At 40.6% G+C, this 25,455-nt stretch overlaps 1 protein-coding gene across 4 annotated transcripts; it reads left to right on the top strand.

Moving 5' to 3' along the window:
* Positions 1-876: 876 nt before the first annotated feature.
* Positions 877-24,636, top strand: GPR141 (G protein-coupled receptor 141). Of its 4 annotated transcripts, none has more exons than XR_005952920.1 (4): positions 877-939; positions 9,535-9,594; positions 14,372-15,699; positions 24,586-24,636. XR_005952920.1 is itself a non-coding variant. In XM_041407818.1 (3 exons), exon 3 carries the CDS (start codon positions 14,375-14,377, stop codon positions 15,317-15,319), a length of 945 nt encoding a protein of 314 aa, XP_041263752.1. In that variant the 5' UTR covers positions 877-939; positions 9,535-9,594; positions 14,372-14,374; the 3' UTR covers positions 15,320-16,011. The 4 variants fall into 4 exon arrangements, 2 of the variants coding, with proteins under 2 accessions (XP_041263752.1, XP_041263753.1); XR_005952919.1 differs by lacking the exon at positions 24,586-24,636 and adding an exon at positions 19,506-20,960; XM_041407818.1 differs by lacking the exon at positions 24,586-24,636 and having other exon boundaries at positions 14,372-16,011.
* The last annotated feature ends 819 nt before the right edge of the window (positions 24,637-25,455 follow it).

Below are 25,455 nucleotides of genomic sequence, written 5' to 3' on the forward strand. Positions count from 1 at the left end.
CTACCCTGCTACTTGTTGCATGGCCAGGTTTTGTAGCTATTCTGCTATATCACTGACAGAGAATGACTTTTTGAAATTAAATGGGGTCAAGGAATAATTGCAGCTTCGCGAGTACCTGTGTTTCTCTGACAGATTTCTGGTAGCAGATGTATGAAATGGCTACAATTAAGAATAGAGCCAACAGTGTATTATAAAGATGATCATGATATCTCATAGCAAATTCACCCCACATCCTTCTTCTTTTCACATGCTTCATTCTCTTTGTCTATAAAATGTTTGAGTCAGTACTTTTCAATTATAAAACAATTGCAGTATACAAAATGCATATGCAAAGTGCATGTTTACGTCTCTCTGGAAGACTACTTTTTGATAAAGAGATAGAAGCATTTCAGAAGTACCAGAACATTTTCAGCTTTTCAGGATGCCCACCTTCAGGGTTGCTACAGATATTTTATCACTGTATCCTGAGGAAAGTTCCTTCAAGGGCTGTCAGATCTCCTCTTAGATGTTATCTGAGCAACTGAGAAAATCCCGTTGAGAGGCTGAGTGGCCTTCATACCACAGAAGAGAGATACTTATGCCTATATATACATCCAGAAACACATACTCTCATGTGTTATCTTCACTTTCACTATAATTATTCCTCTTCCTTTCACCTGTAGCCACTTACAGGAAAATGCATTTTGCAATAACTGAAAATATTTATCATATATTGAAGAGAACAAAACACATCTTCATCAATGAACTTGTTGAGTGAGGTGATAACAACTGGTCCGGTCCTGTCTGTCAGCTGTTTGTGGTTGACGAGCAACGGGTGGCACTTCAGGAAGCAGACAGAGCTGGGTTGCAGTAGCAGTTCCTCAGCAGCGCTTCTCTGCAAAGTCCAGGAGTCACAGGCAGTGAGGAGAGTGTCCTGCTATGCTGCTGGAGAGTGGCTGGGTAAGTGCTGCAAAAGTCCTCAGCAGAGGTACTGAGGTACTGGAGACAGACCAGGAGGAGGGAATTACTATTAAACTCAAATGAGAAGGCTGCAGGTCTGGATGGAGCTTAACGGTTCCTGTTGGGAGGTAAGGTTACAGCAGAGCTGGGGGAAACATGACAGGAGAGAAGTTAAAAGTACTTTGTGTTCTTAGTCCACTGCAGCAGCTGCAAATGTCATATTTTATTAAATCAGTGGAAGTAAAGTGGTAGTTAAAAGTGTACTTTGGGAATATTATTGCAGAAAGGGCTGCTGGTCTCCTTTTACAATAGCATCCACAATTTCATAATCCTTTCTGAAATTTATTAAAAGAAAAGAAGAAAGTGTTATTGGTTTTGCCAATTAATCTTTGAACAAAAAGTAAGAAGGAAATTTTCATAATGATTACACTGGTTCCTCATTGGCTCCAGTACTTTTCATTATGAGTAAATTTTTCAGAATCATCTCAGATGCTGATCATCTCAAGTCACCCTCATAAAAGCTTGCCATATCTGCCTTCACTTTGGCACTTTTAGACACCACCCCTGATGCTCTCAGGCACTCACACAGCTCAGCAATGAAATGAAACCTCATGATGGGCCACAGCAGCAAGAGCCCAGCCAGCAGGTCAAGGATTACAGCTGTCAAGTCAAGAATGTGATTATTCCACTCCATTTACTACCTGTTAGGCCACACCTGGGATGTGGTGTCCAGATTCTCTCTTCCTTGTCCAAGACAGACATTGAAAAATTCAGAGTAGCATAATTTCCCCTGCTGGAAATATTCAAAGCTCAGTTTGATGGTACCCTGGATACTTCAGTCTATAGCCCTGCTTTCAACAGGAGGTTTGACAGTAAAATCTCTCGAGGTGCCTGCCAGCCTGGATCTTTTTAAGATTCAACAGTCACAATCCACACAGACTGCGATATGCCTGTTACTTTCTGCAAAGTCATGCAGAGGTACCAAAACTGGCTCTGGAGGAGCTAATTGAAGTGCTGAAGCCTCCTAAGCCTGAGAAAAAGGGATAAATTTGATGAGGGAGTGTCACTCCAACACAGATTTATCATCAACTACCTATTTAAAGGTAGCTTAGATATTTCGACCCAGCATTATGTTCTGAATTGCAGACATACCTCAGGCTCACATGGCAACCTGCATATCTTCTATATTCAATGCTGTACAAAAAGACTCCCTGAATTCTACCATTTTACCCCTAAAAAAAAAGTGTGCAGGCTGCTTCTGAATCTGAAACAAAAAAACAGTCCAGGGGAAAAATACTTCAGAAAAGTATAATATAGTGCTAGAACCCCTCACCAATTTAATGAACCTCTTCCTAGCTTAGAACTGATCTCTGTTGCACAGGTGAAATTAAGTTCATGTGGGGATAATCTTAGGTGTGGGCATGGAATGAGGTCAGACACCCACTCACATGGATTGTGGAAAAAATCTGAAAGTTGAGACAGTTTTTGATACAGAATCAATTATCTTATTGCAATCTCACTGAACAAACTGAAATCTTTCCTCTTCAGGTAAAACAAGGGGAAAAGAATTTTAACCAAAATAAGAGACATAAGGAAAATCTGGAGTGGATACAAAACAGGCATTGCTTTATCTGCACTAGAGGTACTTAGTAGTAAATGGTGAGCTCTCTCATCATGAGGTTTGTAGAAATCATCGAATCACTTTCTTTGATGATGCTGATTTGATGGTGCAGAGAGAAAAAGGCAGGAATGGAAAATGCTGCACAGTGAGATGATGCTTCTCATTTTCATCTCAGCTGCACAATTAAACACATTAACTGCCTGCTTTATTTTCTTAAAGTCTCCAAATTCTCACCATTGCCAATATCAACAGGAAAGCTATCTTGGGGAAAGCTTTTCTGTGAAGACGTACTTGAACTAGTGCTTAATGTGCTAACTTGAGAACCAGAAGCAATGGGGCTGAAGAGGCATGTTGCTGCGGCCAGTCTAACCTCTCCTGTTGAGAAGACAAAGGCCAGATCACTGCCCACCTGTGGCTGATTTGCTTTGGGATCAGAACTCATATCTGCAGTTGCCCACCTCGCCAGGCACCCATCCAAGCCTCTCTATCACTGCTCTCTGCAACTGAACAGGGGAGAGAAAATATAAAAGAGGGTTCATGGATTGAGATAAGGACCAGGAGAGATGTCTCACCAAATATAGTCATGAGCAGAACAGACTCAGCTTGGGGATATTAACAGAATTTATTGCTAACAAAATCAGCAGGACAATGAGAAGTAAAAGCAGACCTGGAAAACACCCTCCTTCTCAGCTCTACTTCCTCCTCCAGTCCAGTGGCAGGGGGAGATGGGGCATAGTGGTGTGATCAGTTCAGCACACATTGTTTCTTTCCCTGCTCTGATGTGGGGGTCTTTTCCCTGGGAGTTGGTACTCCATGAATTTCTCCATTATGAGTCCATCCCATAGGCAACAGTTCTTCACAAATTACTGCAACATAGGTCATCCTTCCCTAGGTGCAGTCCTCAATGGACACCCTGCTCCAGCTTGTGTTCCCCATGTAGTCTCAAGTCCTAGCAGGAGACCTCCTCCGGTGTGTGCTCCTCTCTCCATGGGTCCGTAGGTCCCTGCCAGGAGCCTGTTCCAGCACAGACCTCCCTCAGGTTCACAGCCTCTTTTGGGCATTGAACTGCTCCAGCATGGGTCTTCTTCAAGGGATACAGGTGGATCTCTGCATCCCTGTGATCCCTCATTGGCTGCAGGGGCACAGCTGCTTCACCATGGACTTCACCACGGGCTGCAGAGGAACCTCAGCTCCAGTGCCTGGAGCACCTCCTCCCCCTCCTTCTTCACTGACATTGGTGTCTGCAGAGCTGCTCTTCTCACATGTTCCCACCCCACTCTTCTCTGGCTCCTTCTCCTTCTTCTCCTTCTCCTTGTCCATCTTTTTCATCTTCTTCATCTTCATCTGCTTCTTCATGTTATCACAGAGGCATTATGCTCATTTCCAGCTGGCCCAGTCTTGGCCAGTGGCACATCCATCCTGCAGCTGGCTGGTATTGTCTCTGGCAGACTTAGAGGAAGCTTCTGGTACCTTCTCCCAGAAGTCACTCTGGCAGCTACCAGGACCTGGCCATGCTACCCAATATATCAGGGTTTGTACACATCCTACACTGTTCCCCAGCTACCAAGACCTGGCCATGCAAACCCAGTACATCGGGGTTTGTACACATCCTACACTATTCATTTTGTACCAGCTTATGTTGGTGCTATTTGGGTCTTCTCTCCACCATGCTTCACTGCTACATGTAGACTAGTTTTATTTTACCTTTTCATCTATCATGTGGGGCTCATAATATCATAAAGGAATGTCCTGTCAGTCCATCTTCAGCTGCTGCTTCATTAGAGATACAGTGAATAATATAAAATATTGGGCTCTTATGCTTTCCAGTGATAAAGAAGACATACATGGCCTGGATGAAATGAAAAGAAGGAAGATAGAAAGGGAAGCTGTTTCATAACTTATTGTTTTCAGATCTGTTTTTCTGCAGAGAGGTCTAAAGAACAGCCAAGTACAGGGGCCCAGTGCAACACCACAGCACAGGGCACTCCAAAACTTGAATAAGAATATTTGGGCTGGCAAAACATCATTAAGACCACAGCATGGCCCAAGATTTTCTGCAGACTCCTGTGTCAATGAAATGGGGAGAAAATATATTAGGAGGACAGTGGGACAAAGGGCAGGTGTGGGTATTCTTCCACAGCCCAGAATAGCAGTACTTACCATAAGTGTTTCTACACCTGTGGCTGGGCTATGTAGCTGCCTTTTTAAATATTTCAGCTGAACTTCAAATAGCCAAAGTTTTAAAAAATGCATCATAATGAGCTTATTGACAGCACAATTGCCTTCAGGCTTTGGCATGTGCACTGTAGCTCTTACTTTAACGCAGTTAAAGTTGTCATTTGTATCATAAAGTAATCATTGCTTATCATTCGCTCAGAATGGAAACTCCCAGATTTAACAGCAAAATGAACCATTTCAGCCCAAACAATTTGATGTAAGAGAGCACTTGCATGCACACAGCACCTCAGTATAATAAGCAGAGTGTAGGTGTGCTGATCAAGGAAAGGCTCTTGCAAACCAGTGTACTTTGAGAATGCAGCATGGAAAAATGCCCTTGAAGTACATTCCTTCTTTCTGTAATGACAGGAAGAACCTGAATTCCTCCCTAACCCAACTGTAACAGAAACATCATGTATTTAATTGTGGCTATGCTGAGGTAGAAAATCATTATCAATCAGCGTTGGCAGCAAGCTTTGCTTTCTGTACTGCTCCTAGGCAGTAGGAGCTTAGACTAATTCAGGGAGGTTTGTTCTTCAGACAACACACTTCAGCATACTAAATTTCACAAATATCTGTATGTGTACATTCAGCATGAAAGTGATCTTTGGTAAATGATTTTTCCATGCACCTGATGATAGAGTTTGCATTACCTCTGCAGTCAGAAGTCAGATGAAATAAGCAATCTGGGAATAAAACAGTATTAGTGGTTGCAGTACACATTTTGAGGGTGAGTAGCAATAGGCTTGTGCTGAAATCCTTTAAAAAAATATATTCTTCCTTACAGCATGCCGCCTAACCCAGCAGGCAATTAGTGAGACTAGTACCAAGTTCAAAAATATTTTAGGATGAGCACTGTCTTTTCAAGATGAAGGGAAGGATGTTTTTTCTTCCCAGAGAGGCATATATGCTTGTAGAATTGGCATGGTGCTGCATATATTATTTCTTTCTTTGCAGTCTAATGTCATCTTTAGGGTAGGAGTAATGCATCTCCTTGTCAATCATCTCCTCCTTCCATTTATTTTCACCCTGGTGAGAACAAGCTCCCACAATGAGTGAATAGTTGTGCTGGATTCCTGATGAAAGGCACATCCCCTGAAAAACTTACTGGCTTGCAACAGGTACAAACTAGTAAAATCCTTCAAAAAAAACCCCAGTAATATTAAAGTTGGTGACAGACTATTAGTAGTGTGCTGCTGTTAAATATAAGACACCTTCTCAAAATGTCCATTTAGACTGGAGACTGAGCAGATACCTTTTGTATGCAGTTCTGATTCCTCCTGCTGCCCTTGGTGACAAACATTGAGGCCAAAGCAGAACCCAATATAAAAGAGAAGGTATGGCAAAAGTTGGGCAAATTGCTAGTATTATTAGTATTAGAACAGTTTGTTTCTAGATCTGGGATCCCTCCCACACAATCAAAGAAGAATGTGATGTGAACTTAAGTCTTGGTTTGTTTTCAGTACTTTTCTGAAAGATCTGGATTCTAGTAAGACCTAAACAGAAATTTGAGGAAGTTTTATTAATATGCTATACTTCAGCATGGTGCAATTTTGGCATTTCTGCAGGAGGAAAAGGTAGTGAGATAGGCTGAGGGGAAAACAAATTTTCTCCATGCCACTTTTCCTCAGGTACATTTAAGCAAATTTGAGTAATAATGCCCAGGTATAATAACTTGCAAAGTTGGTATTTTTTCCCCTAAATCAGTTAAAGTACTAGGAGGAGGCCACCAGATGCATTTCCACTTTTCAGAGGAGCTTAAATTTACGGCTCTGCTATGCAAAGGTGTGTGGAACAAGGAATTTCAAGTCACATTTACTCCCTGTACTTTTCCAAAATGTTCTTTCAGATGTGTCACAGACAATATTTCTCGTTCACAGGACACCTTGCACTGCCTGGGTGACAGCCACAAATCACAAACGATCCAGAACCCAGAGAGAGACATTTTGAGAAACCTATTATCTATAAAATGTTTTTGGCTGATACTGATACTGAATGTTTTTCCCTTTATAGGTAATTAATATCTTTCTATTCAGGTGCTTGAAATATTAAAGCACAGTAGAAATACAAGTCAAAAATAGGATTTTGTTGGTAACAGGTAAAAGCTACTCTAATTACATAGTGCCTTTCTGTTCTTCATGTTAGCAGCTGATCTTTTACTTAATAATGAACTTTAAAAAACCTATCACAATTGCAACTTAACAACTGATCAGCCAGTGCTACCTACTAGCCCCAGGCCCACAGCTGGCACTAGAAGGGACTCTGAGCAGATCAAAAAGCAGGCTTTTTGTGAGGAGTACAAATCAGTATGAATTATGTCCTCCCTGATTCTGTGCAGTCCACATCAGTTCAGTGTTGTCAGGACCATCACTCAGGCTCTACTCACAACTAAGAGCCAGCTTACACACAGTCAATTTAAGGTGTACAGGTGGATCTTATTTTTTGCTTTCTGCCACTTAAACAAGTGAAGGAGAAGAATATTTTTGTAGAAGACCCAACCATCATGCTTGCATAGCTCCAGCTACCCTATGTAGTCCTCTTCTGAATTAGCATTTCAAATCGTTGAGTCCTGGCAAAATAAATGCAGACAAACAAAATACCTGTGTTGCCATGGTTATTCTGTGTACAACTTTTAGTTTGGAACAGCTGAAAAGTCACTAACAGCATCTATTCTGCCTGAGCATAAAGGGCACGGTTCTCTTTCCTCAAGGACCTCTCAAAATCCAGAGTAGAGGTACCTTGATGCTAATCAGCCTCAGGACAAGCAGTCCTTGAGATTTGGCCCAGCCTGTCATCTCTTATTAAACAACTTTGGCCCTTGAAACTGTTGCTTTAATGCAAACTCAAACTAGGTGATGGTGAATCCACATGATACAACAGTACTATGAAAACACACTATCACGCTTCTAGATTTTTATGGTATTGCTAAAACTACCAGCAATTACTCAAAACTTGTAAAATACATGCATTTCTAGTATCAGTGTTTAAAACCTGTGCTGCTCTAAAATAATCACATTCTGCCACCAACTCAGTGCATTACAGCTGAAAATCTAAACATACCAGTCTGGAATCCATTAGACATGCTGTTGGTAAATCCCGGGGGAAAATTGCATCAATTTAGCAGGGAAAATTAATTGCAATTATGTCCATTAAGCATTCTATACCTATCTAGATCTTGATGCTAACTACAAATTAGAGACCGACAAAGGCAATGAGGGTGTCTGTCCCAGATCATACTCTGGTATTTCACGATTTGGTTTAATCCTGGATTAAAGGATTAAAGATTTGCCAACTACAAACATGTGGAAAGAATTCAACCTGAAAAACTCTTTTTTGTTTTGACTGCTTGAGGAAACAACATTGTTACTTTTCAACAAAATGATATAACTTGTATCTTATATAATTATTATATTGCATCAAAAATATATAGCAATATACAGCATTAAAAGATTACTTATGTTTTAACTTATACTTAACTAGGTGTAACTTATTTTATGTATCAAAAATATTGTATAATTTAAAAACCAACATACAGAAGCTACCTGAATGTTTTAAAGATACCTTAACTTTCTTTCCGCTGGGAGGTATTCACTCTAAAAAAGACCTAGAAGGAGCCAAGACAAAATTACTAACTTGAGAAGGCACAAGTCTTTATTCAAGGATATTCAGCTTTAGGTCTGGCTTTGCCATGGAATTTTTAGCTTTTTATCTGTATGCCTTTCAACAGATCTTTGAGACCAGCTTCTTTTAATATCATCTAAGCAGTTCTTTAGCTGTCAGGCACTGTTAAAATTGCAAAATGCAAAAAGACAATTTCCATCACATAGCAGTCTGTTGTGAAGCAGCACAGAGCAGGACTTCCCTTGTGATTTTTTTAACCAAATGTGAAGCAACAGGATGCAGTCAGTTAAAACATTCTCCTGTGAGGTTACATTTAAAGTTGTATGTCTATGCTGTTGCTTTCAAAACAAGTACGCTCAAATATAACCGTGTGTTCTGACAGAAATGTGTTAAGCCAGCAGGAGGGCAAAACTGACCTTGCACAGACTCCTTACAGAGACTCAGTCCTGCAGCGAGACATCTTTTACCACACATACACCTCACACAACCATCATTGCTCCATGAGCCTTTGGCACTGGTATGGCTAATCACTTTTTAAATTAAGTCTCCTAGTTTAAATTAAGTCTCCACCTGCCACAGCTGGCACTGTGCAGGTGGAGTGATGGCACCATGTCCTGAGATCCAGACACTGAGCTAAAATCTTGGCAGAAAGCAGAGCTGAGAAATGGTGCTGGGCTGTAGACTGAGCTTTGTTGCATCCCTCACACTTAGGTGTCTCTGACCACATCCAAACCCACACTTAGTCAGCTACAATCTAGATCATATTTTGCTCTTGTCTTGCCCTGTTTTCTCAAAACACACCTTCAAATCATCCCCTCCACTCTGCGGAACCACCCTTCCAAACATATGTCTTCCTGAACTGTGAGGTTCACTTCTGTGTGTATAATTTATCATTTTAGGCAGTAGTATAAAGCCCTGTACAGAAATGGGAGGCTTTGAAGGCCTCTAATGGCTAAGAAGTAGCTGCAAGGTAAGGGATGCTGTGATACAACTAAAAATCTTCCCAAGGTTGTGTGCCATGGGCAGGCCTATCCTCACACAGCGCAGCTTCAAGGTTATTGTTTTGTCATAAGCTCAAAGAAGGAAGCAAGGCAATGACTCTTTAAAGTATCAGGTCTCTTGCTTTTTGTTCTTAGAGTTTACAAAGAATGAAGATCCAAGTAAACAACACTTGAAGAGTGGAGAGAAACTAACCTGTAAGTATACACAGAATGAAAAAAAAAGCCTCGGTTTGCAAAGTAAATGAATGCTTGCAAGTTCAGGAGGGGGGAGAAGCATTCAGTTGTCTATTTGTTTTATTTTCAACCCACTTTCTGCACAAATATTTTCGCACTGTGTTTGGTAATTTCCTAGTAAGGGACAGCATTGCTTCATTCTTTCCCATATTGCTACCCTGTAGTTTTACACTGTCTCCTAAAACTGGGAGGCAGTGCATTTTGTTTTCATCCATCTTCTGTGTGTGTGTTTGATATCACCCAGTCTCTGTAAGGACAAGAAGGGTTTGTTTTCTCTGTTAAGATACAGCTAAGGAGGTAAATAATCCTTTTTAGGAACATTTCATGGTTTCCATTTTTTGTGTAAAAATAGTGACAATCTCAAATGAAACAGGACTAACTTAACATGTTTTTCCATCCCATTTGTTCTCCAATGGACTGAATTAAAACCACAAAATATCGGTATAATGTTGACACTGCCTGCAAGACATGAACTGTTGAGCTACCAAATGAGTTAGGGGAATCACGAAAAGTTGTTTGAAAAAAGTCAATGTCTAAATGTACTTGATATTTAATATTTTTTGTTAGTGTTTTCTATTAAGCAGGTTTTTATACTTCAAACTTTAGGTGTGTGTGGTTATTTTGAAATTAAAGAAATTCTGCAATTATTCTAGTAGCACAGCCTATGTTACCATAACACAGCATGGAATTAGAACAAATTGAAATGCAATTACAATGCCCTCAACAGAAAACATCTTTGAGACTAAATGAGGATTCTGTGAAACAGATGCAGATTTTAAACAGACTTTTGTTAAAAATTATTTGTATTTTGCACTTCCAACCTAGTCTAGTTCAGTGTAGGAATGTCAGTTCTGACAAACACTCATTTTTCAATTTATTAATGCTGTCAAAAATAGAAATCTTTCATATGAGTTGAATTTTTTTCTCCTCCAAATTCAAATGAAACTTCTCAGTTGGGTGCATGCAGACAGCAAATGCTTCTCCTGCAGAACCCAACTGTCAGAACACATGAAAATCTGTGTGAAGCCTGCCAGTCTCTCAGCAGACGTGTATAGGGGATAAATTTTGCAAACACTTGTTATACAGAGTAGAGCTCACTGTTTGACAGAGATTGTAAGAGTGCCATCATTTCTGACAAATGAGTGGTTTTTTTAATAAGTTGATATAATGTTGATGTAACATAATGGTGACTCATGGACTTGGTTGGGAAAATAGCATGGATGAAGGGAACAAGACAGTGACAGGCTGATCTGGATTGCTAAATCAGGCACAAACTAGAATAAGCATTTTACCCCTGCGAAATGCAAAGTTGTTCGTCTAAGAACCAAGTACAAGTGTAAAGGCAGTTCACTCAGGAGCCACAGGTATGGCTGGGATCAAGGGAGAATAAGACTCCTCTGTCTCATATCAGGTATCTACAGGGGAAGGAAAAATTAAACCAAAAAATTTTTAAATCTGAATACAGAGGCACAAGCGCATCTAATACCTGGAAGCTGAGGTTGTACAAATTCTGTCCAGAAGTATGGTTAATCTTTTTTTTTCCTTCTTTTACTTTTTTTGTTTTTAAATAGTAAGATAGATAACTGTAAGATAAAAGAGAAACAAGTTCCTCAAAGTTGGAATGAATATTTCTTACCTGGAAAATTTTTGACAGAGATCAAATTGTTTTCAGAAATCATAGAATCACACAATGATTTGGGAGGAAAGAGGCCTTCAAGATCATTAGTTCCAACAGACCTGCTATGGGAAGAGACATGTTCAACTAGACCAGGTTGCTCAAATCCCCATCCAACCTGACCTTGAATACAGACAGGAACTGAGCACTCTGGGTTTTTCTGTCCTGAGGAGAGCAGTCCAGGGAAATCTCATAGATTGTGCTGCACAGACAGTCACATGAAATGAGTGTGATGGCATTATCCACACTGACAACTGACAAATCTTGAATGCACAAGAATCTTTTTGCTGATCACATTTCTGAAAGAAATTAGCCTCTGGCCTGTTGGCAACCTACCTCCTTTGTCAGACTAAACCAGCTATTTTTGCAGTTGTCCCCCAGCCCTTGGCATCAGCAGCTGCTGTGGCATCCAAATGAAGTGGAGCCCACTATTGCCTTGTGGCTGTTCAAGGCTCATGTCCAGCAGAAGTTCAGCCCAGTCATGAGAGGCTTAACCCAGAGGAAGACCAAACCTGGCTCCAAGACTTGAGCAATATCACTGAACTGGCAGTTGCTAGAGGGTGTAGGAAGGCACAGAAACAAGAACAGCTGTGTTGTATGAGGTCCACATTAATTCTTTTTCCATGCGCCTCCTGCTGAATTCTGGCAAAGGGACTTGTAAGTTGCATTTCAGGTCAGTAGGTTATAGCTTTGTGAATGTCAGTATGACAGGAAACCTCACTTTGCCAGAAAGCAGCATTTCGTCTGTGAAACATGCCCTGTGTTATGTTACACTCAGTATTCATCACGCAATGATATTTCAGTGGGGTGCCTGGGCTACTGGGGAGCTGATAATCTCCTATCACAGCTGCTGGTAGCTCTTTTTTTTTTTTAAGATTAATGAAAATTACATCTCCTGCAGATTCTTACTATGCAGAGATTTAACGACGACTGCAGAATTCTGCAGAAACCTGCATTTCAGTGAATGTGCACTGGAATGTCTGAGTAAAATATCAGTTATCTGACTTCTGCCTATCTGTTCTTACTGCCTTCAAGTTTCACTGCTGGCCTCTGAAGGGTGACAAAAAGAGGTTCTTCCTCTCCAAGTGCAGCCTTGCTGCTGGGTCTGCTCATACCAAGCCACATTTCCAGTGTGTTGCTTTTCCCTCTGTGACACTTTTAAAAATTTAAAACTTGAAATATGCATTTTAAATCAAAACAGTGTTATAATGCCTCTTTTTAGGGACATTTTTTCAAACTGAAGTTTAGCAGCTTGGAGAAACCGATGAAGAGTTCTTGCTAATCCCTTCTGGCTTGCATGGTTGTGAGGATGAAGTGACTCAGAAACGAGAACAGAACTGGAAGGAACTTGCACCATTTCTGATGCAAGGGCTGCAGTGTGCCAATCTGCAGTGACTTTGATAAAGAACTCCTTCACAACAGCCCATTGTAATTCTCTTAATGTACGGGAATTAGTTGTCCACATAACTCTGAAATGCAAGCTCAAACACAAAAGGTCAGTAATGTCAGTAATCAACGCATCAGTTTGAGATATGGCACTTATACTGATTATAATAAGATATCTGGAGTCTTAGATGCATTGGGATAGCTAGAGAATAACTTCTGAATGTATGAAGAGACCTTGATTACTGTAAGTGCTTAGAAATATTGCTAAGAAACAACACAAAACACCTGAGGTGCATAACAGATATTCATTGCCCACTATGAACAAAAATAGTTTATAAAACTGTTATAGGCAAAACTCTTTTCCATAAAATGAGTGGACTGCTAGAAAACTTTTTCCCCTCGTAACTTTTGGCAGTTCGTGCTACCTAAAAAAATGAAAATAAAGCTGAAAACATCACTCATACAAAGACATTAAGGAACTACTTTCTGAAGTGTAAAGCATTTGAATATTAAATGAAAAATCACAAAATCTCAGGAGAAAACTCCTTCTTGCATTGTGGGATTCACTGGTAAAATGGATGACTTACCAGAGTCAGTTTTAAATCACAGTTCAGGCAGCAGTAGCAGTACAGCTGTGATAGTATGGAGCCCAACACTGTTCAGTTTTCCCTGCTTCTTTTCTGTAACTGTAATGAGAACATCCCCTGGACATTTTTACAGATGCAGATATGTTTCAGGATAACACCCTACCTGAACTCTTCCCTTCCTATATGATCTTGTAGTACTAAAAATCCTAACAGGGGCTGCATTTAGATTTATAATAATTATTTCTAATCTCTTTTTTAGACAGTAATATATTAAAAATGTATAGCACACTTTTTAAACTTGTTATTAACTTGCATCTAGCTTCTGCTTTGGTCAGACAGGATGATTTACACTCACCCAGGATGTCCTTTCCTAATGTATTTTAGCAGCCCATTTTGTAACACCCAGTTACTACATGTAAGGTTTGAAATGGCTCTGAGAATCAGGACACTACTGCCCACGTTTCTTGGCCTGGCAGGATCTAAGCAGGATTTCCACGGAGTCTGGGTATCCATGGTGTTTAATCCCTTGCTCAGAGAAACTGTCCGTGGAGAAGAAGTTGACTGTAATGTGTTCAAAACTCAGCTCTCAGTAACAAACAGAATTTGTATCTTAGATAGAACAACATATGGTTGTTATCTGGCCCCAGGAAGGACAGATTTGTGCTGCAAGTAAACAAATTGATGAATGAGTAGCAGAATTAAAACAATATCTCTGACCTTTACTGTAAAAGCATACAGATACTCAGGAGAGAGGAGAAAAAATAACACAGCATAAAACCAGCACAATGATGGATCTCTAAGGATCTCTAAGGATCATTTCTCCCCATATATTATTGATTCATGCTTGTTTTTAGGAGTATGGCTGGAAATGTCTTAAGGACTAGAGCAGTTCTCTGCCCAATGTTCTCATCCATTTTCCCTTAGGCTGGAGGATATTTGGATAAAAGTACATGTTACAGTTACTGATGCCCTCTGTGAGACTTCAGGATTATTTCTTGAGCAAGAGACAGGTGAGAAGTCCTTCTTGCTTTTTAGGTAGGCCATGTCATTCCTACCTTCTCTTAGTCTTTCTGTATTCTTCCGTTTCCAGAATATGTTCCAGGAAGATTTCAGGAACATGACTGAAGGGACCAGGAACAGCAGTGACTCCTCTTCCGCCTTCGTTCACACCAGCACCGTGAGTGCCATACTGGTCACTGTCTACTCGGTTGCCTTGGCTGGAGGCGGAATTGGGTCCATCACAATGTCCTTTGTGCTGCTCAAGATGAACACTCTGTCTGTGACCACGACTGCCATCATTAACCTGGTCGTTGTGCACAGCCTCCTCCTCTTCACGGTGCCCTTCCGCCTCCACTATTATGTCAAAAAGAAGTGGGTATTTGATATGCCGTTTTGCAAAATGGTGAGTGCCATGGTGCACATCCACATGTACCTGACCTTCATATTTTATGTGATCACCCTGGTGATCCGGTGGCTCATCTTCTTTCAGTGGAAGGACAAGGTGGAGTTCTACAGGAAGCTGCACGCCATTGGGGCGAGCGCTGCAGTGTGGCTCTTTGTCATGGTCTTTGGGGTGCCACTCTTCTACTTCGAGTATGGACGCTCAGGCTTATACAATAATACAACCTGCTTCAAGTTCCACAAAGAACTACAGCACGAGAGTGTGAAAGCCCTGAACTACACCGTAATTGTAGCTGTTGCCCTCATTTCTTGTGTACTCTTGAGCTTGCAGATTTTTATCCTGGTAAAAGTGGCGAGAAAATTTTCCACCTCCCTCTGTTCACACCAAGAATTCTGGGCCCAGGTGAAAAACTTGATTTTCATCTGGATCATCATAATTTGGTTCCTTCCCTATCACCTGTTCAGAGCCTACTACATACAGCATGTGAGTGATTTTGACCAGTTAGAAAGCTACAATGAGGTTTTTTTGAGCCTGACTGCCCTGAGCTGTCTGGACCTGCTGTCATTCGTGCTGAGTGGAAGCCGCTTCTTCAAGCAAAATGTGGGAATGCTCCACAGGAGGTTGCCTTGCTGCTAGCATCAGCATCCTGCAGCATGTGCAGGACCTGGGATAGGACAGTGATGGACAGACATGGCAAACTCACTCCTCAGCAAGTGAGGGTGTACTCTGGAAATGGTGCAACACACTTGTACAGGGCTTTGCACATCAGCTTCCTGAAGTAATGGAACAAACTGCCTCCAGGGTCCCAGCTAGTAAACAGGAAGGTGACCTCAGCAATTTCCTCATAGTTCTACCCAGTGAGTTGTGGATGGACCTGGAGAAGAGGGAAGAAATATTATGGGCTCTTCTCTCTTACTGTTTTTACATCAAGATTTGTGAAGTCAAAGGCTCTAGGAGGAGACCTGAGAATTGCAATGCAGAAACACAAATAAGGAAGCTGGCTTATATGGACTAAGGTACAGATTTGTGAAACTTAAAGATCTATATCATTTTCCCATACATTTAATATTTATTTCCCACAAGCTCTTATAAAATATCAGGGAAGCTATTGTTCTTCCTGAGTAGGTCTGTTTCTTTACTGTTAAGCATCACTTTCTAAGTGAATTGAACTACTAAACCAGCTATTTAAAACTAAATCAGTGATAGATAGTTATTTCTTAAAATATTTTCTCAAAATCACTTTTTAAGATGGTACCACTGCAGCAGAAAAGAATATTATCTTTTTCATATTATGAAAATATGTCTTAAAAAATTATACACTATTACTGAAATGGACATTGCAAGTTCAAACAAAAACCTGTGTTATTATTCACAAAATTTTTAAATTAAAAGTAATATTTTATAGCCAGGACAAGTTTTTTTAGATCATTCAGACAGAATTTTTCTTCTCTTCAAAAGACAAATATCTTAGGTATCCAAGGTAGCAATGTTTTTTTTTGTAAATCTTATGTTGATTTTGTGCATTTATGAAGTTTATAAGTAGTTACTCACAGTGTCTTTAGCTTGAAAGCAATTCTATAAATTTTGTACCCTGCACTGATGAAAGAAATGAAAATGTTTCTGCTTGGATTGGAGGAATGGAAAAGGCTAATAGACCTAGTGTAGCTAAAAAGCATATTCTGTCTCAGTGAGGAATTGCCAGTTGCTGTCTTTGAAGACAGAAATAAATTCCACTAAAAAGGGTGAAAAATTTGGTAAAATATTTCTATGAAAGACATTGAAGCTTTCATAGCTCAGCCGATTTATACCTATCCCTAAAAAAAAATGTAAGTCTTGACTTCTCTAATGCAAGCCATCAATGACTAATACATCTTTATTTTTCTTGCCATCTGCATAAGGTCACATTTTTTCATCCAGAGTTAGTGGGATAATAATTTAATCATTTAACTAATTAGAGGTTATCAGCTGATCAATTTGCATGAGAGTCTTTACTCATGATGCTGTTGAAATCCACCTTTTCATCCCGTGAATCTTTCCATTCCTTTCTGCTTCACCTTCAACATCTCTTGCACATCAGACAGCAATAAAATAACAATTGGTTGATCTTGCTGTGCCTGTGCTGCTGTGCTCATTGCTTTTAGTCCCACCAAGATGTTTTTTTTTAAATGAGATCCCATCTCTTCTGTGGTCTTTCTACCTTGTCTTTCTTCCTTCTTTCTTCAAGGTCCTCTATATCTATCAGGATCTTTGATCATAAAAAGGTATTTTCAGGTCAGAGTATGAGTCATGCTGTACAACACCAAAAGGTGGAAATCACTGAAGTTCACAACACAAGTGAGGTGTTGGGCAGCTCTCATGGCTCACCCTTGGCAAACAGCCTGGACCACATCTGTTAAGAAAGAAACATGAGAGCTTGCAGTGTGTGTACCTGAGAAAAATCTGTCCAAGAAGGCATTTGTTCCCAAAGGATCACAGTAAAAAGGATGACAACTACCAGCCAGATTCAACAGTAGCTGGGGAGCAACTTTCAAAACATGGAGGGAATCAACTTGAATGTGTATCTCACTACTAGTTAACTGTGTGTCATTTAGAAAGCAATAAACTGCTATTATCCAGATTTGTTTTAAAGCTACACAAACAAATTATATTCTCCTTGTGGTGGGAGAGGATAGAAATTGGCATAACATTTTTGTTTGCTCCCGTAGCAACGTGGTTGGTTAAAGAAAATGCCTTGCGTGCATTCTGTGGGCATTGCATAGCTTTGTAACATCATATTATAACCCTTCTACTATAATAAAGTTATTAACAAACAAAATGACTATGTGCTGAAAAAGTAAAGTCCCTCCTAGAAAAATGCACATAAATTAGAAGTATTTTATATCTGCATTTGGAATGAAACATAAACATGATTTTAAAAACAGTATCTCCCAACTATACTGACCAACAAATCTTGTTAGTCCGTGTTAAAATCACAAGTAATTTAATTCCTGTAAAAATGCAAACTTTCACAGTAGCCTGCCCCATAGCATCACAAAAAATAGTAATGACTTTTTTCCCCCAATAAAATTTGTTGCTAATGATGTTAATACTAAATCAGCATGATAACAAGCTAATTAGGAGGTCCAATAATCACATGATTTAAGATGGTGGTGTTATCCAGCACCAAGTCATGCCTTTTATGGGTCTGTCTATGCAAACTTTATGTCTACACAAACTTTATGTCTACCACTTATCTTGCTTTGTGAGAGTCAGTGTCTGGCAAAGAAAGCCCTCCCCTGCCCTGAGAGAATGATCTCCCTTAATTGTGCCAGGACTTGACCACTGTAGGAGAAGGGGAATTTCCAGTTACCTTCATCTGCTTGGTCAGAGGCACCACAGTCATTAAGGTGATCCTTTTTATTTTGCTGACTAAATGACAGAGGATAGTACTAGGATAGGAAACAATCATGAACACAAACACACTATTACAGAAGGACATAGAGGGAATAGAATCTGAAGAACAGGACTGGGAATGAGGAGAAGAGAGCAGAATATCAGCATACTTCTGCCACACAGCCACAAGGTAAGGTGGCTGTGTCTCTAGCCTTCATCTCAGGTTATTTATTTAATCCTTTAAGTTGATAAAAAGTGGGAATCTCACTGATGGGAGCAAGCTTGCCCTCAGCCACTCCTTGTTCCCACTCCTGCATTGTTCTTTCCATATGGCTGGAATTTGCCTCCTGAATGTCTTTCAGCTGCATCAGTTTCCTCTCTAGCTCACCAGGGAATCATGGAAAATCAAGTCAAGGCAAGGACAAATACAGCAAAGACTGCATTTTGCAACAATCCTGACTTGAGGATTTTATCAGACTGTAATCCTGTCTAATTCCCCTTAGCTTACAGATCTTTTCTTTCCAGGCAGTTTCCCACAGTCTATGTCACCTGACATTTCCATTTCCATGTATTGCCAATAACCAGGGTGCCTTAGACTAAAAGTACTGTTGAGGAAGAAGGTACCTCCATAGCTGCAGGCGAAGAAAGAGAGTTTGGAGGCTTCAGGCACTTTATGCTTTCTCCAGGGATAGAGAGAGATGGGCATGAAAAACCCTGAAGGCAGCAGAAGCAGCAGTTTCTGAACAAAAGCCACCACAGAACTGCAGAATTGGACATTTCTGACCCATAAAGTCACTCATTTCTGCTGTTTTCAGAGAAATAGGACTTGGCATGCATTTTCCCTGTAAGCAAACCCTATGGCTAGGACTTGACTGGAAACAAGGGCCGGTTTCAAAAGTCAAGGGGTCATTAATATCAATGACTTCCCAGACAAAAATTTCAGAAAATCTAACTAAACTTTCTGACATTCAGTGAAGTAATTTTCCTCACTTGCGAACAGCTGCTTAATAAACAAAATTTTTTGCTGAATAGAGAAATACCCATAAAGATAATATACAGTGTCCATTCCCTAGAGGCTAACTATAAGTAATATATAATCCTCTTTTCTCCGATGAGGCAGCAGACATGCCAGCTGGCTGCTTTCACCCTCAACCAGTAACTTCCCTCTTTCCTAGCAATGCTTCCAGTTTGGGAGTGCCAGGCTGGTTTTGCTCATCAGCTCTTCCAGCTGTGCCCTCAAGGAACTCTGTGTCACTCACCTGTGGCTGGGGCTCAGAATCACAAAATCAAAGACTGGGTAAGGTAGGAAAGGCCCACAGTGGGTCATCTGACTCATCATCCCTGCTCAAGCAGAGTCATCCTAGAGGACATAACACAGGATTGTATCCAGATGGTTCTGGATATTTCCAGTAAGACAGACTCCAGAACCTCTCTGGGTAATCTATTCCAGTGCATGGCCACAGCAAGTGAAGAAGTTCCTCTTCATATTCAGATGGAATTTCCTGTGCATCTATTTCTGCCCATTGCCTCGTGTCCTCGTTCGTGGCACCACTGAGAAGAGCCTGGCTCCATTCTGTTGGCACCTTCCCTTCAGATGAGAAATTGATGAGGCTCCTTTCAAACATCACTTCTCAGGCTGAACAAACCCAGCTCTCTCAGCTTGGCTTCACAAGGGAGAGACTCCAGCAGAACTGCAGAGGTGCTCATCCTCGTAGCCCTTCACCCGACCTGCTCCGGAACTCCACGTCTCTCTTGTACCAAAGAACCCAGAACTGGACATGGCACTCCAGGTGTGGCCTTACCAGGGCTGAGTAGAGGGGCAGGATCACCTGACCTGCTGGCAAAGCTCTTCCTAATGCACCCCAGGATACCACTGTCCTTCTTGGCCACAGGGGCACTGCAGCCTCATGGACACCCAAGTCCTCCAGGACCTTTTCTGCAGAGCTGCTTTCCATCAGGTTGACCCCCAGCCTGTGCTGGTGCAGGGGGTTATTTTTCCCCAGGTGCAGGACCCTGCATTTTCCTTGGTTGAACTTCGGACCTGTAGGCTCACATGACTCAAGTCTTTCTAATGGAAATGGTGCCAGTGCCATAGCTGGGATGGGTAATGCCCAGCCAGCTGTGGGCTCAGTTACCAAATCTAGAGGCAACCCCACCCATAGCAGGGTCATAGTCAGGAAGGGACACAATGCCAATACCAACAACAGAGGCAAGAAAGACATTGGCAGAGAAATTTGATAGCATCCTCAAATGCTTCGTCTGAACCTGTAGGAAGACCTGATTTGTGCTCAAGAGGGAACACACACCAAGGGAAGGACTCATGGAAAAGAGCTCAGAGACCGTGCTCTGCTTTAGAGTTCTGCAGCATGGAGAAACATAACAGCCAGCCCATGGTTGAGGGGGAGGCATACCCTAATGGAATGGTGGCACCACGATCTCTAACAACAGCATGTACGAACTGCACATTGGACTTTGTCTTCCCAGTACTTTTCCTCAGTGGAGCAAGAGCTCACAGAAACTTCACTAATAAAATAACTACAAAAATGTGAGAGAAAATAGGAAAGGGCAGGCTGTGTCTGCATTAATGGGAAAACATGATGGACAACCTTCAATCATACCCTTGTAAAGGAGTGTCTCATGTGTCTGGAGGCTGCACAGAGAGAAATACAAATGGATGCAAATTCCACATACATGGAGACAGACCACAGTCCCTGTCCTCTGCTACAGAATGAGCAGCTGAAGGAGAAACTTCTCAAGACATGAAATGTGTCTGTACACTAGAAAGAGCATCACAAAGTTTTACATAGGGAAAAGCAGTATATAAGTTAAATTCGGCTTGCAAGAATAAAACTGTCTTTATAGTGAACTGGCCATCAGAAGTTTAAACCTGAACAGTTTAAACCTAAACCTGAACCTATATATAATATCATGAATCTGTGAAAGTGGCTATTAAAAAAAATCTCTGCAATTTGCAGTTCTTTCATGAAATGACAGTTTCAGCTACATAATATGACTGGGTTTAGGTATTTCAGAAAATAATGGTGATTTTATTACACCCCTGGACCACATCCTTTGCTTGTCATCACAGAATCACCTGAAATACCTAATGGTTTTCAGCACTTCACAAAACGTCACCTTTTATCACTACTGTTCTGGAGAAGGTCAGGTCAAATATCAATCCAAGGAACAAAAAATTTAAAACACCTGTACATTTTACAAAGTTGTCTTCAGAAGGGTCTTTATTTTAGAAAATGTAATATATAGTGTGCTCTGTAATATACCATGGGGTTTTAAATAGTCTGGGAAATAAAATGAAAAGAGCTCTTTCTGTTATCTTTTAAACCAACAAGTTCAAAAAGCTAGAGGTTGGATATTTTGCGTAATGCATGCCTACTATTTTCTGTCATTTTGCAAAATAACTGGAAGTCATTCTGAGAAATTATTGAAAATTTTATTCATTTTGCAAAATGTGTAGCTTCATAATATGGCTGTAATGTATGTCAGAAATTGGTACATAAATAAGTAATAAATAATAAATAACTAAATAAATAGAGGGACTTGAATGAGATTTCTCTCTAATTGCTGAATAACCATTCCTGAAGTTGTCCCAGGATTTTCAACTTAAATTTAGAGAACAACTGTACAAAAAAGAATAAGAAATGTTCCATGTACGTAATCACAGAGTATTGTCCATCTATTGCTGGAATAAAGACAGGAAATACGGAATCCCAAGTCAAAGTTGAACCATGAATACTATCTGCTTAGAAAGTAAGTATGGAGAACACGCTCTGTTTTTTTAAGTCTAAATGTATATGTCAGTGTTTTCCCCATTTACATACACAGAATTATTTCTAATAAACTGCTTACTATGTGCCTCATTTCAGATATGAAATTCTAATGTGGACACACTGAGAAGTTGATTGAGAGCAGGCAAACAAAAGAGGAGTCTCATTCATGTGAGCATTGAGGATATGTACAATATAATCATAAAGGCACATATGGCCATGGTGGCCACGACTGTGCCATGAAACATTTGTTCATCTAAATATGCAAATGTCACCAGAGATGTTGTTGAGCACTTCAAATCCTTCTGGGTAGTGTTCTAAGAAAAGAGAAGGCACTACCTGGAATGGTTTCCTGACTGGTCTGCTCTGAACAAGGAGAACTTAACATGGGGTAAATTGACTGTCAATATGCAGTCCATGTGTCTGGGCAGCTTGAAGTGATAATGATGGAAGTGAAGTGCATCACCAAATTTTGTGTTTTCCACCCGCTTATGACAAAAGGACAGCAGCTGAGGTGGTTCTACAGCTTCTTGACATCTCTCCCACTTTTGACAATTCTTTTCTATTGCAGGATCATGATGGAACAAAATTCATTACTCAGGTAATGCAAGAACTAAAGTATTTGTGGTCTCAGCTCAGCTTTGAGCATGGAAAACCAGGATACTGTAGAAGGAAAGAACTAGCAGACCATACAAACAGCACAGTAAGGAGATGCTTAACGAGTATCAGGCAGATGATAATTCATAGGACCAGTCAGTGGGAATATGCTTTGTGAAGTTTGCTAAGAATTCAGCTCATCACTTGGGGAAAAAATTCAAGCTTATAATTTGAGCTTATATTGCTTTTAATGCATTTACATGGGCAAAATTATGTATCAAGGTTTTTTTCAAAAATTAACCTAAAAACTGAGAAATTTATTTCACTGATTTACCAGTCTGCATGTGTGCAGGAAAGGAAGGGATGAGGAAAGGAAGCTATTAGGACTTTTTGTGGAAACTGGAACAAGCTCAGCCTACCAACAATGCTTGCTGTCCCATGCCAGTATAAAATCATGATATTGTTTATGTCACCCTGCCATAATGAAGGAGTTAGAAACTGATATACTTGGGGTTTGTATTGACTTTATTGTAAAAGTCTTTTATAGTATGAATTTAATTTCATTAGGGAGCAGAGTTAATTAGTGGAGCTGTTTCTCATTACTAATGTAACCCATATATATGCAGAGTCTCATTAGCTCTGCTGGTATCTCCTCTGTATGCTCTGTTATATAAATAAAGAGGCAATTTACTGTATCACTGCTCTGATATTCAAGAATATGCTCCTTTCAGGGTTGAATGGATGCTGCACACTTTTGTGCACTTTACTTTGTCTCAACAATAATCAGCCTGGAAACTCAGTCGCAAATAACAAAATGAAAAATAACCACACTTGAAAATGGAGTTCTCACTCTGTCTGCCACTGAGAGGAGGCTGTAAATCTGAGCTGATACCTGTTCCACTGAGCAGTATTAATGTTCAGTCAACTAAGCAGCTTGAAAGGCTGAGCCTTCTCTGGTTCTTTTGAATGAAAACAAAAGAATTTTGCTTTGTAATGTAGCAGTGGGGTGTGGACAATAAACAAGGATGGCAAATACCACCAAACTTAACACCCCAATGAATGTGAAGCACAGGAAGCTGCAAAATTAGAAGAAAAAATAAAACACATGACAAGGCAGTTAATCACAGAGAAATAAGAAAATCCAGGCTGTGACAAAACAGAATGTGCAAAAAGATCTCAGCTGTTTCTTGATTAAATACCACAAACTGGTCACTCATGAGCATATTTAAGTACACAGGGGACAAAAAAAGAGTGGTAGCAGACACATATGAAGAAATACAGTGTGTGAAATGTATCACCATAACAACACCTTTTACAAAAATGTGTAGGAGTGTGAAACCACTGCAGTACTCATGAAGTAAAAATGACAAAAGTAATAATTATGTTGGACCAAGGTGGTTTCACGTAGTTTAATGTCAAGGGGTATTTTTGCTAGAACAGAAAATTCCTGAGATGATACAATAATAGCAAGGACAAAATCTTGTTCTAGAGGTCAGGATGTGCGTAGGAGCAAATGATAACTTAAATTTGTGTTACAAAATGTTCCACGTTAGTAATTGCTGCCAGTTAGTAACTACATTTAGTAACCAAATTTAGTAACTTGAACCTTCACAAACTTGTGAACACTAAGTAAAGGTGAGGATGGAAGATTCACCGCTGTAGTGTTGAGATGAGCTTAGATCACAGCCAAAAATGGATAGTAAGCAATTTTTCAAGATCATCCAGTCCTATCCTCTGCTCAAAGCATGGCTAAACTCAAAAGTTAGATGAGGCTGCACAGAACTGAGCCTAGTTGTATTTAAAAAAATCTAAGGATGGAGGATCCAAACATCTTCTCTGGTGTTGGAGCTGTGGGCCTCTTGACACACAGCTACACCACTCAAATGAATACCACAGAATCTCATATTCCATAGAATATGCTGAGTTGGAAGGGACCCTCAAGGATCACTGAGTTCACCTCCTGTCCCTATACTGGACACCCAAACGATCACACCTGTGAGGTGCCTGAGAGTGTTGTACAAATGCTTCTTGAACTCTGTCAGGATGGTGCTGTGACCACTTCCCTGGGGATTGTGTTCCAGTGCCCAACCACCACCCTCTGGATGAAGAACTTTTTCTAATATATAACTCAAACTTCCTCTACCACAGCTCCAGGACAAGAATACCCTGGAAAGAAAATGGAAAGGACCCACAGGGTACAAAGTCCAACTCCTGTTCCTGCACAGGACAATCCCAAGGATCACACCATGTGCCTGAGAGCATTGTGAAAATGTTTCCTGAGCTCTAGCAAGATCAGGTATGACTATTTCCTGGGAAGTCAGTTCCAGTGCTCAACTGCTCTGTGAGAGAAGAACCTTTTCCTAATGTCCAACTTGAACTTCCTCTGACAGCTTGAAGCAATTCCCTTGAGCCCTGTCGCTGGTCACCGGAGAGAAGAGACTGGTGCTGCCCTTCTGCTTCCCCTAAGTGTTCCTAATCCAAACTTTATTTGTTGTACCCAAAGCTCTTATTACAAAAGAAAAAAGTGCTCTGACAGACAACACACATGGGGTTCCATATTCTTACCTTCTACTTCTTTTGAAAGCATATTTTACCAACAACCACACAGCTTGCTGCCCCAAGGCACAATTAACTAAATTACAGCAGGGCGAGGCTGACCACCATTCCCCCAGCCTGCTGAGGTCCCTATGAACAGCAACCCCAGCTGTCAGCACATTGCTGCTTCCTCCCACTCCACGCTATCCACAAAGCTCTCTCCTGTTACACAGCTTGTGGTGGGATGCTGGAGGTTGCCAGATCCAGCACTGAGGAGCTTTGCCATTGGCTGACTGCCAGCTTCTCCTGGCGGCTCTTCTTTGGACGTCTTTCAGTGCCATGTTTGACCCTCACGCCCTTGCTCACCTGATATGCCCCATCTTCCAGTGATCAAACACTTTTTAACATACTCCACTCTCTTCCTGTCTTCTTCTGCCAAGTGAGAGTTTTGCTACCAGAGACAGATGCTTTTAGGAAATATTA

The sequence above is a fragment of the Onychostruthus taczanowskii genome, unplaced genomic scaffold (assembly GCF_017590055.1).
Source record: "Onychostruthus taczanowskii isolate IOZ18803 unplaced genomic scaffold, ASM1759005v1 scaffold28, whole genome shotgun sequence".
Lineage (NCBI taxonomy): Eukaryota > Metazoa > Chordata > Aves > Passeriformes > Passeridae > Onychostruthus > Onychostruthus taczanowskii.